The sequence below is a fragment of the Bos mutus genome, chromosome 6 (genome assembly GCF_027580195.1).
Source record: "Bos mutus isolate GX-2022 chromosome 6, NWIPB_WYAK_1.1, whole genome shotgun sequence".
NCBI classification, from domain to species: Eukaryota; Metazoa; Chordata; class Mammalia; order Artiodactyla; family Bovidae; genus Bos; species Bos mutus.
In genome coordinates, this window is record NC_091622.1 from 72,365,076 (window position 1) to 72,383,409 (window position 18,334).

At 36.8% G+C, this 18,334-nt stretch overlaps 2 protein-coding genes across 2 annotated transcripts in view; one reads left to right on the forward strand and one right to left on the reverse strand.

Annotated features, from left to right (window-relative positions):
• POLR2B (RNA polymerase II subunit B) overlaps positions 1–10,862 on the forward strand; it is a 45,754-nt gene extending 34,892 nt beyond the window's left edge. Inside the window, exons 17-25 of the mRNA XM_005899033.2 lie at positions 1,455–1,551; positions 2,515–2,609; positions 3,710–3,960; positions 4,041–4,130; positions 4,602–4,709; positions 6,113–6,226; positions 6,637–6,797; positions 9,908–10,103; positions 10,616–10,862. Of these exons, the coding sequence (XP_005899095.1) occupies positions 1,455–1,551; positions 2,515–2,609; positions 3,710–3,960; positions 4,041–4,130; positions 4,602–4,709; positions 6,113–6,226; positions 6,637–6,797; positions 9,908–10,103; positions 10,616–10,705 (1,202 nt within the window). The 3' untranslated portion in view covers positions 10,706–10,862. The remainder of the gene's footprint in view (positions 1–1,454; positions 1,552–2,514; positions 2,610–3,709; positions 3,961–4,040; positions 4,131–4,601; positions 4,710–6,112; positions 6,227–6,636; positions 6,798–9,907; positions 10,104–10,615) is intronic.
• Positions 10,782–18,334, reverse strand: part of IGFBP7 (insulin like growth factor binding protein 7) — a 77,776-nt gene continuing 70,223 nt past the window's right edge. The window contains exons 3-5 of the mRNA XM_005899056.3: positions 13,456–13,572; positions 12,390–12,516; positions 10,782–11,043 (exon numbers count right to left, since the gene is read on the reverse strand). Coding sequence (XP_005899118.2) covers positions 11,024–11,043; positions 12,390–12,516; positions 13,456–13,572 — 264 coding nt within the window. The 3' untranslated portion in view covers positions 10,782–11,023. The remainder of the gene's footprint in view (positions 11,044–12,389; positions 12,517–13,455; positions 13,573–18,334) is intronic.

Consider the following 18,334-nt stretch of genomic DNA (forward strand, 5'->3'; position numbering starts at 1 on the left):
AACGTCACGTAAGTCCTCTTGCTGGCTTCCATAGCAGTAGGAGCACATCACATCTCCCAAGACCCTGGGATTTCTGCAAATGTCATCTATCTTCAGGTCCCCCCTACCTTGAGGATCCTGCATCTTTATGTACTTTCTCTGCATTATACAGCTTGACCGTGGTGATGGATACTTACGTTGCTTCTGTACCTTAGCTATTATAAATAGTGCAGTTATGAACACTGGGGTGCATGTATCATCTGAATTCGCGTTTTCATCTTTTCTGGATATACGCCCAGGAGTGAAATTGCTGGATTATGTGGTAACTCTTGTTTTGTTTTTTCTTTAGTTTGCTAATATTTTGTTGAGGATTTTTGTGTCTGTGTTCATCAGGCATACTGGCCTGTAATTTTCTCTTTTTGTGGTATCTTTCTCTGGTTTTGATATCAGGGTCATGGTGATCTCATAGAATGAATGAGTTTAGGAGTGTTCTGTTCTCTGCAACTTTTTGGAATAGTTTCAGGAGGATAGGTCTTAATTCTTCTCTAAATGTTTGCCTCTGTAGCCATCTGGTCCTACTCTTTTGTCTGTTGGAAATTTTAAATCACAGTTTCAGTTTTAGTACTTGTGATTTGTCTGTTCGTATTTTCTAGTTCTCCCTGGTTCCGTCTTTTTCTAAGAAGTTGTCCGTTTCTTCTAGGTTGTTCATGTTATTGGCATATAGTCACTTGTTGTCATCTCTTCTGACTCCTTATATTTGTGTAGTGTCAGTTGTAGCTTGTCTGTTTTCATATCTAATTTTTGATTTGTGCCCTCACCCTTTTTTTCTTGATGAGTGTGGCTAAAGGTTTATCAGTTTTGTTTGTCAATACTTGATATTTTAAGTCTTAAGGTCTCATTAAAAATAGTTTTGGCAGTAGCAACTAAATAAAATTGAGGTAGAAAAGATAATACCACTTTTCTTTGTAGTATAGGGAGAGGATCTAGGAGCAGAGCAGGGCTGCGAAGAGAGGAACAGGGTAGTACCAGGTCAAACTTAAAGTCAGGAGACAAGAGCTGGAACCTGATTCTATTGCTTATTAACTTTGAGATCATGGATAAGTCTTATTTTGTTAGATCTTTCTAATAAGGCAAATAATAATACTTGCCTTGTTTATGGCACAGGGTTCTGGTGAGAACCATGAAACCTGGTTGGGGGAGGGACTTTATAAATATACGGTTACATGTATATAATCACTGACTAGAAAGTGGATACAGTGGGAGTGACTACTATTAGGATTTGCTTATATTAAACATTTAACCATCAGAGTAGTTTTCTCACAGATTGCTCTTCCAGGAGGAGTAGACTTTGACAGTTACCATGGTGAAAACATTTGCGGTAAATATAGTTAAATAGGATAGATTTAAAAGAAAGAGGTGATTTTTCTTTGTTTCTCATGTGATGCTTTAATGTTTGCTGTTTGAATATACTACAGGTATCAACTCAATTGTAGCCATTGCATCATACACTGGATATAATCAAGAAGACTCTGTTATTATGAATCGTTCAGCTGTAGACCGTGGCTTTTTCAGGTCAGCTATTTATAACAGTTTCCAAAATACAGATATAGTGGAAATATTAATATTTTAATTTTTTAAAAAAGTTTTTTAAAAATAGATGTGGGAACTTCCCTGGTCGTCCAGTGGTTAAGACTCTGTACCTCCAATGCAGAGGGCATGGTTCCCCTGGTTGGGGAACTAACATCCCACGTATCACATGGTACAGCCAGAAAGAAAAAAAAAGGTGTGACGTGTGTGTCCAAATTTTTTGAATGTTAGGCAAGAAGAAATGTTGATCTGACAGCAGAGAAATTTTTCTGTTAAGATAGGTAATCTGTCTCCATTCATAAAACTTTGTGGATACCTGTCAGACATAGGTTGTTGTATGGTTGCCTGTATAGGGGTTAAAATGGTGAAATCAGCTCTAAAAAGTAAAGATAAACCTAAAAGTTTTAGGACCCTTAAATAACTACTGTTAAAATTATAGTATTTTTCTTTTTCAGTCTTATTTTCTGTTATTCAGTTTGATTGTCGAACATTAATCACAAATCCATGGCATGTGAAAATTGGTTAAAAAACTGAGAATTTAGAAGAGAGGATAGATTTTTTCTGTATAGTTGTCAGAGGATATCAGACCAGAGTTGGACATTATAGCTTAATATCATAAATTTCTCAGTAGAAGCACTGGGGCAGATCCTGGGTGACCATCTCTGAGGGCTATTATGGGAGGGATTCTTATTTTGGTCGAGGGTTGGACTTAGTATTCCTGTTCTCATAGTTCAAGCTGTGTTAAGTATCAAATGTTACATGGGTGACCTGTGTAATAGCTCTTAGGACTTAAGTTTGACCCTTCATACAGTTAACTCCTGTCCTAGATTCATAGTTTAATTGCCGTGGTTAAAATTACCAGATATCAACTAAGTAAAAATTATTGGTATGTTCTAAGTTGTATTATTAAAGGAAAATAAAGTTCACTTTAGAACCCTGTATTTTTAGGTCTGTTTTCTATCGATCATACAAGGAACAGGAATCTAAAAAAGGGTTTGATCAAGAAGAAGTTTTTGAGAAGCCTACACGTGAAACTTGCCAGGGTAAGTGATACTGACAGTGAAATTATGGAATTCAAAGTTAACTCCTGATTAGTTTTTCTGGGTTTTGTCTTCCCACCCTCCTTTATGCAGTGTGGGAGTATGTTTGCTAGTCATTCTTAGAGCTTATATTTAAGGAAATAGATATATTTGCCTGAAGTCTTTACAGCTGGAGTGGGCTTACTATAGTCCTTCTATTCTGCTAGGTCTGTTCTTCTATCCTTTTATTCTGTTAGGTCTATTTTTCTATCCTTTTATTCTGTTAGGTCTATTCTTCTATCCTTTTATTCTGTTAGGTCTATTCTTCTATTCTGCATTGAGGAAAGGATTTAGGAAAGAAGAGAGGCCATATAATTGCATGGGACACACCCAGCCTCATTCTCACTTGTACCGTGTCCTGTCCCTTAGTTTACGTATTTTCATGGGAATTTCCTCCCCTCTTCACATTCTGATGTGACCATAGTGTTTGTCTGGCCACAGTATATGTATATATTTAGCAGATAAATAGTGAGAGAATGTCTACAACTTTGTTTCTTCTGAAAAACTCAGATTTATTTTCTAGTTACTGTTTTTACAGACATTTAAAAGCTATATACAGCTTTTGGGATGGATGGGATGTCCTGGAGGAATATCTGCTACAGTTTTGGCTTCTAACAGTATTGCATGAAGTAACACGTTTTTGTACTCACATTTCCTGTGGGTGCTTCTGTGTAGTAGTGAACTGATTTTCAGTGGAGTTAAGGTTACAGTTTAGATTTCAAGTTTTCTGTGGGAGATTTTGTATAGAGGACATAGATAACTCTTTCTCATGTAATATAGGGAGCAAAAGATGGCAACACATTTATCCAAAGTCACTTAGCAAATGGAGAATCTTGATTTTCCAGTACTCAGTCCAGTGCCTTTTTTTAAAGTTCAGAATTGTTTGTAATGTTTGGAATAAGGGCATGTTACTGTAACATGTGTTAGATATTCCTGTGAACTTCTCTCTGGTTAAAAGGGATGTATATATTTGCTTTTTAATCTTTTTGAGAGAGGGATTATGTGACATTTTAAATACTTTTCTTTATGGTATTACCATTTCAGAAAATTCTCTTTCTTCTCAGGTATGAGACATGCTATTTATGACAAGCTGGATGATGATGGTTTGATAGCTCCCGGAGTTCGTGTATCAGGAGATGATGTTATTATAGGCAAAACAGTCACCTTGCCTGAAAATGAAGATGAATTGGAGGGCACTAATAGACGCTATACAAAGAGAGACTGTAGCACTTTTCTCAGGACTAGTGAGACGGGCATTGTGGATCAGGTTATGGTAACTCTCAACCAAGAAGGATATAAATTTTGTAAAATAAGGGTAAGTATAGCTTTGTCATATTGTTGTTTATAGAAAGTAAACCAGAATGACCTAACTAAGTTATTTTTATGTGAATTTAGGTACGCTCTGTTAGAATTCCACAGATTGGAGACAAATTTGCTAGTCGACATGGTCAAAAGGGTACTTGTGGTATTCAGTATAGACAGGAGGTAGGTATCTTTCATCACCTCTGACTCACAGTTTTATTGATCATTTTATTAAAATGTGCTTTAACTTAAGAGCCCAGAGGCAGTAAAGGCTTGACTTTCAGTTGTAGTGCTGAACAAGTAGGTGAACATCTATATTGAGGGCTTCCCAGGTGCTAGTGGTAAAGAACCTGCCTGCCACTGCAGGAGACATAGGAGCTGCAGGTTCGATCCCTGGGTTGGGAAGATCCCCCGGAGGAGGGCATGGCAACCCACTTCAGTATTCCTGCTTGGAGAGTCCCATGGGCAGAGGACCCTGGCAGGCTACAGTCCATAGAGTCGTAAAGAGTCAGACACGACTGAAGCAACTTAGCATGCGTACTATGTTGAACAGAGTTTAGGACATAGAAAAGTTCAGATGAAGGGGAATCAGTTCTAGTTCTGTAGCTAAGAGATTTAAGTTTTTCAAGTGTCTTTTAAAAAATTCCTTTATAGGATATGCCTTTCACCTGTGAAGGTATCACCCCTGATATCATCATAAATCCCCATGCCATCCCCTCTCGTATGACCATTGGTCACTTGATTGAATGTCTTCAAGGGAAGGTAAGAGATTTTCTTTACAGATATAGGTCTCAAATTGATGTTTCTTCCAAAGTGTTAGGTGATTTCTCTCATTCTGAGCCAGGGTACTGTGGAAAAAGCCAGTGTGACACTTACTTTCCTGCTTTTAATTGGTTTGATTATGTCTGTCTGTCTTTTTGCAAAAATTTGCAAAGTTACGACTAAAAATTCTTGCAAAATTTACTATATCCAGTCTTTGAATATATGGTTATTCTTTTGATTGGTTTTTTTCTGTAAGTGGTGGTTAGTTCATTGTGAACCTAATGGTTTTATAGCTGTAATATTAGCTATGCATGTGTCTTTCAGTGGAGGTTTTCTATTTTTAAGGATCTTATTAAGGTAGAGTAGCTACAGCTTAACACATGGATGGCTTGGTTTTAAGGATTAAAATGTCATCTTCCTTGAATCATAGGAAATATTTGAGAGTTTCATTCTTTTTGTATGTGGTCTCACAGAGAGCTTCCTATTTGAAGACTTAAAAGGTAGTTTGTTCTATTTTATGTAAGATGCTAATAAAATGAACCCTATGTTACAGCTTTCCATAACATAGATAGATAAGTTAATTTGTAACCTTAAGTTCAAAATCTCCCCCCCCCCTTTTTTTTTTGCATTCTTGTACAATTTTAATTCAATTCTTGCAACAACCAAGTAGGTGAGTCAGTGACAGTGTTAATCGGACATATTCAAAGATATCCAGAAGCCAGGAGTAGAAGTGAGCTGGAATGCTCCTTACCATGATGACCCCAATTCCATGACCCCAATCTTCCCTTTCTTAAAAAGGTGTTTTTTTTTTTTAAACTGACTGTATTTGTATTAACATAGACTTCTAAAGAGAGACAGAAGGAAGCAACCTTTTATTTTATTTTATTTTTTTTTTGTTAGCTAGTATCTTTTATTGTCAGACTTTCTTGAGCCAAGAAACAATGATTCCGCATGGCTATCCATAGGGATAAGGCAAGTTTCTTCTCTTGGTGGGTAGACTTAGTTGGCCTAAGTCTTTACAAGTTTTCTGTATAAAAATAGAAGTCCAAGACCAGATTATCTTTTGTCTGGTCATAAATGCTGATTTATTTACAGGGGCCTTGTTCAGGCCACCATTATAAACTTGGGATAAAATAGGTGTGTATTTTATTAAAGCCTCAGCATTGAATGTCAGGGTCCTTTAAAGATTTGCTCAAGTTGCTTTCAAGGAAGGTGACAGCTTTCCCTCATATTCAAACAGGGTTAAGTCACAATCTATCCACAGAGTGATTCAAGCTAACCTTCCAGGAAACATTTTTTAACTTAAATCTCTTAGAAACTGAAGACTCCAAAGTGACTTCATACAGTTCTAAAAGCAGCCTTGGAGGGAAGCAACCTTTTAAACATTACTTTTCTTTTTAAAGGTATCAGCTAACAAGGGTGAAATTGGTGATGCCACTCCATTCAATGATGCTGTTAATGTGCAGAAGATTTCTAATCTTTTATCTGATTATGGCTACCATCTCAGAGGAAATGAGGTATGTTTGCTTTTACACTGGTTATTTGTTAAGTATATTCTTTTTTTGCATGTGTGTTATTTCATTCTTAAAAAAATAAATCTTTCATTGAAGTATACCACATACTTCAGATATATACATAAATCATAAATGCTCAGGTTGATAAATTTTCACCAAGTGAACACAGGTGTGACTGGCACCCAGACCTTAAAGAAAATGATCAGAATCCTTTTATGCCTGATGCTGTCTCGTGTCTCCTTCCAGTCACTACCTTCATACCCCCACCCCAAGGCAATTACTCCTTTTACAGCATAGATTATTTTAGTCTGTTTTGATTTGTATAGAAATGGAATTGTATAGTATATGTACATATATTCTTTGAACTTGTTTAGTAATTTTTAAGTCTGTACTTAAAAATCTGCTTGTTTCAGGTCTTATACAATGGATTCACTGGTCGAAAAATCACATCACAGATTTTTATTGGCCCTACTTACTACCAGCGTTTGAAGCATATGGTGGATGATAAGATACATTCTCGCGCTCGGGGACCTATTCAGATTCTAAATAGACAGCCGATGGAGGGTAGATCTCGGTAAGAGAGCTGCATCATTGATCTTATATAAAAGAATTGTTCTCATATTTCTTGAGTCCAGGATCCTAAAAGGCTTTTGTGTGGGAGTTGGTATCTTTTGATATTTATCATGTTAGAAGTTAAAACCGAGAAAGGTTTAAAATATTTATTACTTGGTTTAAAAAATAACAGTAACAAATTCATTATATATTAACATAAATAACATTTTAAGTGAAAAATATTTTCTGGATAAATTTAGTGATAAGTGACATTGGTTTATCTTTTTGCAAATCTTTTTTTTTTTCTTTTTGCAAATCTTCTTAATGAACTGGTTCGTGAGAAGATAGCTGGATTCTTGATTCTTGTGTTTGCTTCTGCATTTAATCCATTGCAGGATTTCATTTTTTATAATTAACTATGTGACCTCACACAGATTTATGGCTGAAGGGGAAAAATATTTTAGTAATTTTCAGGTGACTGAATTTTTTTTTTTTTTTTTTGATGCTGCACTAGAGTGACAAGTTGTCCTTTCTGAAAGGTTAGTTGTGATGTAGAATCTGGAACCACTTAAATGAATCTTTTATATTGAAATCCATTGGCCTGTCTTATACTTTGAGTGTATCTTTTATACTTATGTAGTTTCGTAGTCTCATAATTGGTTATTTGGAAAATATTTTCATTGAGTTGTGTAGATTTTTACATGTTGACACATTTCATTATATCAAAAAAAAAAAAAATTTCACATTTGTGAATATCACCACCATGTCATCAGAAAGTTTTTAAGTATTGGGAAGTTATCAAGCTCAGAGTGTTGGATAGAGGTTTTCTTTTTCTAAAATTCTCCTCTTTCATTGAAACTCTGATTTTTAATCATTTACAACAAATATTTAAAATTGTTTTCCTTGAGTGAAAAAAATGTCTGCCAAATATCTTAAGGCTGAATTAACATAGTTGGTGCTAATGTTGGCAAATTAACATGATTGGTGTCAGCTGTTTTTTCAGGTATAAAAGATATTTCATGATAAAAGTGACTAGTTCAGAATTGTGCAGGCACTTCAAGGCCACCATCTTTAGTATACAACTAAAGTGCCTTATGAGAACTCATTTTATCAGACTGTTAAAAAGTCAAAGTTGAATAAAACTAATCATTTTTTTTACTGCTTCATTAATGACATTCTTTATATAAAACTGGTTTTCTCACCCTTCAGATACACTGGAGAATATGATTGCTAGTAAAGTATGGTTCTACCCACCTGATGTGTTCAGGTTCCAGCAGTTTATTCAGTTACTTTTGCAACTGTCAGTGCAAATGTCAACACAGTGAAAGAAGCAAATGTGTCATTAGTATTATTATAAAAACAGTTTTCACCCTTAAGAGTCCACAGACCACACTCTCAGAACGCCTGCTTTAGAAGATAGGAAAGTAATAAAAGCAATCACCGTACCTCCTTAATATTATTAAATATCTAGTGTTTAGATTTTCTTGACAGTTGCATAGTTTTTAAAAAACGTTTGTTGGTTTCAATTAGGATACAAATAAGGCCCATGGTTTGTAGTTGATTGATATGTCTCAAGTATTTTTTCCTTAATCTATGGGTTACCCTTTAACTTTTTTTTTCCTTGCACTTTATTTGTTGGATTGTTTGTCATGGAGGGTTTCTCACAGACTGGATTTTTTGAATTGTGGGATCTTAGTTCTCCAACCAGAGGTTGAACCTAGGCGCCAGCAATGAAAGCGCTGAGTCCTAACCACTGGACTGCCAGGGAATTCCCTCTCACAGTCTGGATTTTTGTTGATTGCATTCCTGGGCTGTGTGTGCCTATTTCTTGTAAATAGCTAATTGGATTTAGAGCCTTGATGAGGTAAAGGGTTTGTGTTCTTCAGTAGTAATACTTAAAAGGCAGTATTCAAAGTTGTATACTTTCCATATCTGGTTGTTTTTCTTTTGTGACTTCAGTAGCTATTAATGATCATTAATGTTCATTACCTAAAACCTTTAATTAAATAGTGATTGCAGACTGATGAGATTCTAATTTTATCATTCCTTCATTTATTAGCTGGAATACTTTCATAGAGAGAAATTTTGTTTCATCATCTGGTTACCTGGTGACATAGTTCATATAGTAAAAGACATGATAAATGCTTGATTCTTTGCTTTTATTTACCAGTTTTCAAAATGATGGGTCAGTTACTTAGAATCCTCTAAAGCTGACCAAGTGTTTTGTTTTTGGTAATATCATTAGAAGCTCTTTAATCATATGTATTTTATTAATATATATATATGTGTGTGTGTGTGTGTGTGTGTGTGTGTATTCCCATGAAACCATTCTTTATCTTTTATATAGAAGAATATTAAGGAAGCCATTACCATCTACTTGCCTGCCTATCAGAACAATGCATTTCATTTCACTTACTAAGCTGGGGAAACCTGTGACTGATTCACCTGTTCTTTCCATTACTTGTGCCAATGTGCATTTATTGTTTCAGGTTTGATTGCTTGGGAGTCTCACTCGTGGAGAAGCTACTTTATTTAGATTAACTTTTATTATTACATTTTTAGCATACAGATGAATTCGAATAAGTTAAATGATAATGTTACAAGATTTTATTCTGTACGTCATTGTATTTTATTTGAAAAAGTATATGCTATACTTAAGAAATTAATGTGTTTACTCTGTTTGGGGACCTTCTAGTGCACATCAAATAGTTGGTAGACTTCTTAGCCTCCTAACCATGTTGACAGAAGACAAGAGTAGAAAAATTGGAGTCTAGTTCTCATTCTTTACTGCTAAGTCGCTTCAGTCGTGTCCGACTCTGTGTGACCCCATAGACGGCAGCCCCCCAGGCTCCCCCGTCCCTGGGATTCTCCAGGCAAGAACACTGGAGTGGGTTGCCATTTCCTTCTCCAATGCAAGAAAGTGAAAAGTGAAAGTGAAGTCGCTCAGTCGTGTCTGACTCTTACTGCAGCCCACCAGGCTCCTCCGTCCATGGGGTTCTCCAGGCAAGAGTACTGGAGTGGGGTGCCATCGCCATTCTTTACTAATGTTACTTTTTATATTTGCCATTAGTCAAAGTGGTATTGATAATAGAAAACCAGTACGAAATAGCCTGTTGTTTCTTCCCGTAATAGTGATGGTGGCTTGCGTTTTGGAGAGATGGAACGAGACTGTCAGATCGCGCATGGAGCAGCCCAGTTTCTAAGGGAGAGGTTGTTTGAGGCGTCAGATCCGTATCAGGTTCACGTTTGCAATCTTTGTGGAATAATGGCAATTGCGAACACCAGGACCCATACATACGAATGCAGGGGCTGCCGAAATAAAACCCAGGTATGTACAGACATTCCTGGCAGTTATTATCTATTCAGGATATAACCATGTTTGCCTCATCATCCAGGCAGATTTAGTGTGGTGAACAGATTGGTGTTTTCACAATTTTGGTAGCATTTTTCTGTAAGATTCCTGGTTTTAAATGAAGAAAAAGATATCAATTCTGTTTTTCTAAAAACTAATTTAAGTTTTAGCGTGGTAATTTCTGTAAGCTGTTCATCTTTTGGAAATAATAAGGTCTTGTACAAGGAATTTTAAACAATGAGTGTGTTTTTTTTTTTAAAAACTTTTCATGGAGAAGGGTGAATATAAATTAAGTCTGACAAAAAGGGTAAAATACCAAGGCCTGTTAGGAGAAAGAGCCACCATAGGCCACGGTGATAGGATGAGTGTTAGCAGCCCACTCGTTTGTTCATCGCCTCTAGTGCCAGGTCTTTGACTTTTCCTGGGGTAGGGAAGTGGGGTTGCTTCAATACAGCTTTGCTAATTACCTCTTTTTTCTCCTTCCCCAGATCTCTTTGGTTCGAATGCCTTATGCGTGCAAACTGTTGTTTCAGGAACTCATGTCCATGAGTATTGCACCTCGAATGATGAGTGTTTAGCTCTTTTAAAAAATCCTTGTGTCTTGTTTCTGTGATACAGCTTCAAAAATTTTTTTTAAACAAAAATGTACTGCGCTGTGAGAAAACACATTTTATTTGTTTTAATGATACGCATGCTTTTCTTCTGTAAATAGACAATAAATTTTTGTAGATAGTCTTGGTGTGTTATCTTAATTTCGTATTTCACTGTGTAAAATCAGTGAATATAGCTAAAGTGTTAGTGGACTGGATGAAAAGAAACTGGTTACTAGGCAAGAACAGGAGGCTGTAGTTACCCATGACTACTTTTAGCTATGCAGACTAATACATTCTGCAGGTTTACAGCTCAGCACCTTCACCTGTTTAAAAAAAAAAGATAAAAACTAGTTACACATATGGATATGGTTTTATTTTCTAATTTTGAGGTAGTGTAGTGTTTCCCAATAAATGAAGATGTTAAAATGTGGGATAAAGAATGTGTGAGGATAACTTGATATGGTGGGCAGTGGGAGTGCTCTTTGAATTTGAACTACCTGTATATGATTTTTAGATGTGGAAGGTGATTTTTTTGTACTGGTCCATCTGTAAGAGAGGGACCTTATTATAGAACTGGGAGAAGCACATTTCTTAGATGAGCAAGATAAGCTAGAGAGAGACTAAGGAACTTTGCTTTGTCTTCCAGTTCTTATTCAGAATTGAAAGTGGAATAATCAGTGGCAGAGCTGAGGCTCAAACACATGCCTCTGAGCTACTGCTGTTCGTTCCGTCACTTGGCTTTACACATCTTGGCTGAAAAGAATCTGACCAAACACATCTTTACTTTATATTTCTTCCTTTCATACCACAGCTGAGTGGTCCACACAATAGAATGGTTTTTACAAATGCTCACAATAAATTTTGTTTTTATTTTTAGCTTAAGAAAAAAACCAGTTCAGACATCAGTCTAACAGAACTATATAAATGGAAAGTAGCATGACTCTCATACCGCCAGGATGGGTGCTTAAGAGGAAGATTTTGACAGTGAAGTGGATGGAGGCAGAACAGAATTGAATACCTGCCAATATACTCTTTCAGGTTTTTTCTTATAAAAGCTCAAAGTGAAGGACCAGAATTGTCTACAAATCATTTCCTTTTAAATTGGAATTTAATATAATAGTCACATCATCAAGGAAAATGCAGTGAAGATAGAAAGTTATGGGAAATATAAACCATTCTAATCAGGTTTGAGTTTTGACTCTTTCATGTAAGATAAAGTAAAAGCATCTAAGTCATAGTAATAGCATTCCATCAACCACTGAATGTTCTTTTGGAGCCATGCACTCTAAATTTTGATTACATACTTAATGCCGTTCCCTTGTGGATTCCTAACATCAACAGAATTTCATTAAGAGCTGTCTGATACTTTTATACTTGGTTCTGTGCTTTATTAAACAGAAGCACTAAGTAAACAAATGTTAGCCGCTCAGTTGTGTCTGACTCTTTTGCGACCGCATGGACTGTAGCCCACCAGGCTCCTCTGTCCATGAGATTCTCCAGGCAAGAATACTGGAATGGGTTGCTATTCCCTTCTCCAGGGGATCTTCCCAACCCAGGGATCAAACCCAGGTCTCCCACATTGCAGGCAGAATTTTTACTGCCTGAGCCATAGGAAAGCCCAAACAAAAGCACTAGTCATTTTTAAATGCTTATGAGATATATTACCTACCTTTTTTCACTGGTATTTCATGTAAGGCATCAACCACTGTAATTTTTGCTGATGCTGAAGCCTGTCCTTGGGAATTGGATGCATGGCACTCATATTCTCCGGCATCTTCCTTACTAAGAGGAGATACCTGTGAAAGAAAAAAAGATCTTCAGTTTCTCTGTGGTGGTCATCTTTTTCCAGTGGCCTCAATTAAGTCATTTCATAAGTTTCCTAACATGACCAAGAGGGTTCATGGCAAAGATACTGCTAGAAATAGTACTAGTCCTGTGCTAGGAGTAATTATGTAGCTATCAAATGCTCTGCCAGGAGGATTCTTTCTCTGAGAAAAAGCCATGGACAACTTTAGATCACTGCATAGGTTAAAAACAGGCTAGGTGCACATATCCTTGTTTGAGGGAGACCTTGGTGTAGGTATGTGATCTAAGAACTAGGGACACTAGCCTTGCATGTCCATGGTTATCAAAGGTCAAGTAAAATAAAGTAATAACTGATAAAAATAATGCTTGGGTCATTTAGTTCCCTTTTGCTTTGAACACCTAGGGGGCAAAAATTGGTTCTCATTTATTTGGTTATTTCCAAAACATCCTAATAAATTCCAGCTGTTGTTTTTTTTTTTGTTTTTTTTTTTTACGTTTCCTCTGAAAGAGAAACAGCTGCTCTGTGGTAAGACTGTTCTAAAGAGATGTGGCTGCTAAGTCACTTCAGTCGTGTCTGACTCTGTGTGACCCCATAGACGGCAGCCCATCAGGCTCCCTTGTCCCTGGGATTCTCCAGGCAAAAACACTGGAGTGGGTTGCCATTTCCTTCTCCAGTGCATGAAAGTGAATGAAAGTGAAGTCGCTCAGTCGTGTCCAACTCTTAGCGACCCCATGGACTGCAGCCCACCAGGCTCCTCTGTCCATGGGGTTTTCCAGGCAAGAGTACTGGAGTGGGGTGCCATCGCCTTCTCCGATAGAGATGTGGAAGAGCAGGCAAATACTCTGAGCCTGGCAGTACATTAGGCACCTTCACCAGGTTTGCTGTGTCTTAATTCTAAGTGAAATATTTGTCAGCTCTTGGTACTCACCAGCACCCAGCCAGTAACTTCATGCTTTTCTGGACCACCTCGGGTCTGAATGGCCAGGTTGTCTCGGTCACCAGGCAAGAGTTCTGTTCTTTGAACTCCATAGTGACCCCTTTTTACCTGCAAAAAAAGTGGGGAGGCAGGGGAATAGTCTGAGTTCTCTGCACTGAATCATCAACTTGGAAGTGGTCAGTATTTCTAGAATTGCACAGGGTATACATGAGAATTTCCAGCTGGATTAAGCCTAGCAGTTTCCATGTTACTCTCTCCTAAATACTTACGTAGAATATACATTCTCTTTTACTCCTTCCTCTAAGCTTGTATATTTAAAATTAATGTATTTTTTTGCATGCTTGGGGAATATAAACTCATACTTCCCTGCCACTGGCTACCATCATTCACTCACACCCTTGTAAATCCTGCTTGTCAGTGTTGGGCCTTGTGTGCCCTATGCCATTTTGACAAACTGTCACCGCCTTAGGTTTGATACTTGGGACCTTGTGTAAGAGCCCGACTCCTGGAGCTCTTCCTCTAACAGCCTCATCAATAGAAAATAAGTCCAAAGCCAATACCGTCACTTTGTTCAGAGGGCTAAGGGTTTGTTCATCAAGTGATTTACTAAAAGGCCTGAGAGCAAAAATGCCTGTCAAGTACAAGCTGTCATTGTTCTCTTACAGCAAAACTTGGTGCGTATACCTGTGCATGTCATGATGAGGTTCAGAAAGATGAAGAAAAAACTCAGTTTCCTTGGCTTGAGGCCACTAGTGAATACTTCTACTTTCCTCCCCTCATTTAAAAAGGCAAACTTTTAATACGTGTTCATTATATAAACTTTTGAAAATATTATATAAAGATTCACAAAACAATAAAATTTACCCATAACCTCTCCATATATATGCATTTAGCATAAATTTCTAGAAGCAGAATTGTTGAGACACAGAGTATAAATATTTTAAGGCTTGTGATAACGGTAGGTTTAAAAATATATATCTAAGAATACACGAGGCAATGTTTATTTCCATCCCAGGCCATCTATAAGAGTTAGGTTGATGTTTAGTGCTATTAACCTTTGTAATTAGAAAGATGGATTTACATTCTCAAATAGGTAGTTTTCCTTTCCTCTTATAATTAAGCAAATCTTGAGTTAGACCATAGTATCTAATTTTTTTGGACACTTTACATCAGAGTTGCTTCTCTTACTTGTGAGCCCATTGCCACCACACAGTTACTAAGCTGTTGTCTCAGCATCAGAACCACCCTTTTATTTTTTCTGCTTCATGACACCGGGCTTGGCACTCTGTACACCATGTGGAATCTAGGCTAACTCCTACTCTATTAAAAAAAACAAAAACAAACCCTAGGCGTTACTGATCTGGAGTGGCTGGTTTTCACCTGTTTGCTTTTTTCCCCCTGAGAGTCCCCATTTTGCCACTATTAGAGAAAATTAGGTATCTTTGTATTTTTCTCAAATGAATTTTATAAAGGCAGATAAATTCAATAGGCTTCTTTTCCCCTTCTCTTCCCCAAGTAGCTGGCATAAATGGTTTATACTAGTGCAGATTTTGAAGCAGTTACTTAAAAATGGTTTTAAATAATGGTTTTAAGTATTAATTTGATTCAGTGGTTAAAGTAATACGTCTCTAGTCTTGATATTCAGAATTCTTTAAGGATTTTGTATGTGACCAAAGCAGAAAAATACTACTGCATCAAATAGTGAATCTTGGCAACTGAGCTGATTCTCCTCAGCTCATGTAGCTCTCAGTAAATAGTGTTCTCTGCCAATTAATGACTCACTCTGTACCAAGAAACTTTTAAGTACTTGATTGGAAAATGAATACCTATATTCAACAGAACTCATATTTAACATATTGTAAATGTTTTATACCATGTAGAAAACATACAGAAAGAAGTACAAAGAATTTTTACATGGAAAATTTTTATACAGCAAACTCCTTTACCACATTACTTATGTAAGGGGAACTTGTTGATAAATACATTTTCAGTTTGAGAAAAAGATGCAGGCTGGGCTGACAAAAGTTCTACATATGTGTATGGACTGGAGGTTTGTACAGCAGAAAAAACTGCCTAGAAGTCACTGCTCACCACAGACTCAACTAGGAGGAGAACCAGAGGAGAGGGAGACCCAGGAAGTCATCTCAGCCCTCTCCAGTTGTATTTTAGCTGTAACAAGCAATAACTAAGAAAAAAGTGCCAATGACTGCAGAATTATGCATTAGTCTGATTCCTACAGGTTGATGTTCAAGCATTCACTGACTTTCAGGGATCTTTTATGCAGCTTAGAACATATTTGCTGTGCCTTTCTGGTGAAGTTTCAGAACTTTATGATGAAATAGAATCTATAACTATAATAATTTTCAGCTCCACAGCTACTGTAAACAAAAGACAAAATGGTTGTCTAGGAAAAGAATCTGTAATACATGACAAAGGGTCATTATCCCGAATGTGCAAAAAAACCACAAAATGATAATAAGAATCAACCCCGTGGAAAAAAGAGTAAAGGCTACAAACAGATAACTCATATAAAAAGAAAATCTAAATATGAAAATATTTTCAATGTAGTCAAGGAAATAAAAGCAATAATGAAATGATACTTCTACTCCTCATTAACAAAACTAAAAAGGGGTAATATTCAGTGCTGGTGAGTATGCAGGGAAATGATACCCATACATTGCGGAGGGGGAGGGTGAACTGCTACAATGAATTTAGAAAGTAATCTGACACCACAGCAATCAGACAAGAAAAAAGATAATCCAAGTGGAAGCGGTAAAATTGTCATTATATTCAGATGGCATGATTCTGTATATAGAAAACCCTAACAATTCCAGAAAACTACTAGCACTGATAAATGAATTCAGCGGGATACAAGAATAACATACAGAAATCAGTTACATTTCTTGACATTAACAATGAAATACTGAAAGAGAATGCAAAAAAAAAAAAAAAAAAGCCTTTCAAAATTGCATCCCCCAAAATAAAACCCTTAGAAATTAACCTGGGCAAGGATGTGAAAGACATATTCTGAGAACTGTAAAACAATAAAGAAAACTGAAGATGGTTCAAGGACATGGAAAGATCCCCTGGAGAAGGGAATGGTTACCCACTCCAGTATTTGTGCCTGGAGAACTCCATGGACAGAGGAGCCTGGCAGGCTGTATAGTCCATGAGGTGGAAAAGAGTCAGACACGTTTGAACAACTTTAACTCACTCAACTCATGTTCTTGGACTGGAGAATTTAATGTTAAAATGGCCATACTACTCAAAGCAATCTACAGATTGAATGCAATCCCTATCATATTACCCATGACAGAAAAATTACCTATTTTTCACAGAACTGGAACAAGTAATCCTCAAATTTATATGGAACCATTAAAGGCCCAGAATTGTCAAAGCAGTCTTGAAGAAAAAAGCAGGAGGCATAACCCTCCAAGGCTTCAGACAACACTACAAAGCTACAGTAATCAAAACAGCATGATACTGACACAAAAACAGCCATGGATCAATGGAACAGCACAGAAATAAACCCACACGCCCGTGGTTAGTTACTATTTGACAAAGGAGGCAAAAATACACAATGTGAAAAGCAGTCTTCTCAACAAGTGGTACTGGGAAAGTTGGATAGCCTCACGTAAATCAATGAATTTAGAATATACCCTCTCCCCATACACTAAAATATATACAAACAGCTCGTACAACTTAACAACAACAAAAAAAACCCCAATTCAATCGAAAAGTGGTAAGACCTAAATAGACATTTCTCCAAAGAAATACAAATGGTAATAGGCACATGAAAAGATACTCAACATTACTAATTATTAGAGAAATGCAAATCAGAACTACAATGGTAGGTATCACCTCACACCAGTCAGAGTGGCCATCATTAAAAACTCTACAAATAACAAATGCTGGAGAGGATGTGGAGAAAAGGGAACCCTCCTACACTGTTGGTGAGAATGTTAGCTGGTGCAGCCACTATGGAACACAGTATGCAGTTTCCTCAGAAAACTAGAATTTTAATTTGTGATTCAGCAATCCCACTCCTGGATATATATCCAAACAAAACTATAATCCAAAGAGATACATGCACCCCTGTGTTCATAGCATTATTCACAATATCCAAGAGATGGAAACAACGAAATATCCATTGACAGATGAATGGATAAAGAAGATGTGGACTTGTATACAGTGGAATACTACTCAGCCATAAAAAGAACAAAATAATGCCATCTGCAGTAACATGGATGGATCTAGAGATTGTCATACCAAGTAAAGTAAAGCAGAAAGAGAAACACCATATGGTACCATTCACATGTGGAATCCAACATGGCACAAATGAACCCATCTATTAATACAAAACAGAAAGAGGCTGACAGACAGAGAGAACAGACTTGCGGATGTAAAGAGGGGAAGGGGTTTGTGGAGGTATGGAGTGGGAAGTTGGGATGAGCAGATGTTAAGCTATTAATGCATACTGAATGGATAAACAGCAAGGTCCTACTGTATAGCACAGATAATAATATTCAGTACCCTATGATAAACCGTAATGGAAAAGAATGTAAAAAAAAATATGTATCTATAACTGAATCACTTTGCTGTATAGCAGAAATTAACACAACGTTGTAAATCAACTATACTTCACTTGGAAAGAAACCAGACGGAATTCCTTGAAGACAGGAACCAATGACACTAGCAGAATGCATAAGACACTGCAGATAAGAAATGTTTATTGTATTGAGGGTACTAAGGAGTTCTCTCAAAAGGTACAGTGCCTCCAACAGGTTTAACATTTTCATAATTATTAAAATCAGGTGGTAAAATGTTTTTTAAAAGAAAATATTCTGACAATGTCTATTAAGACTAAAAT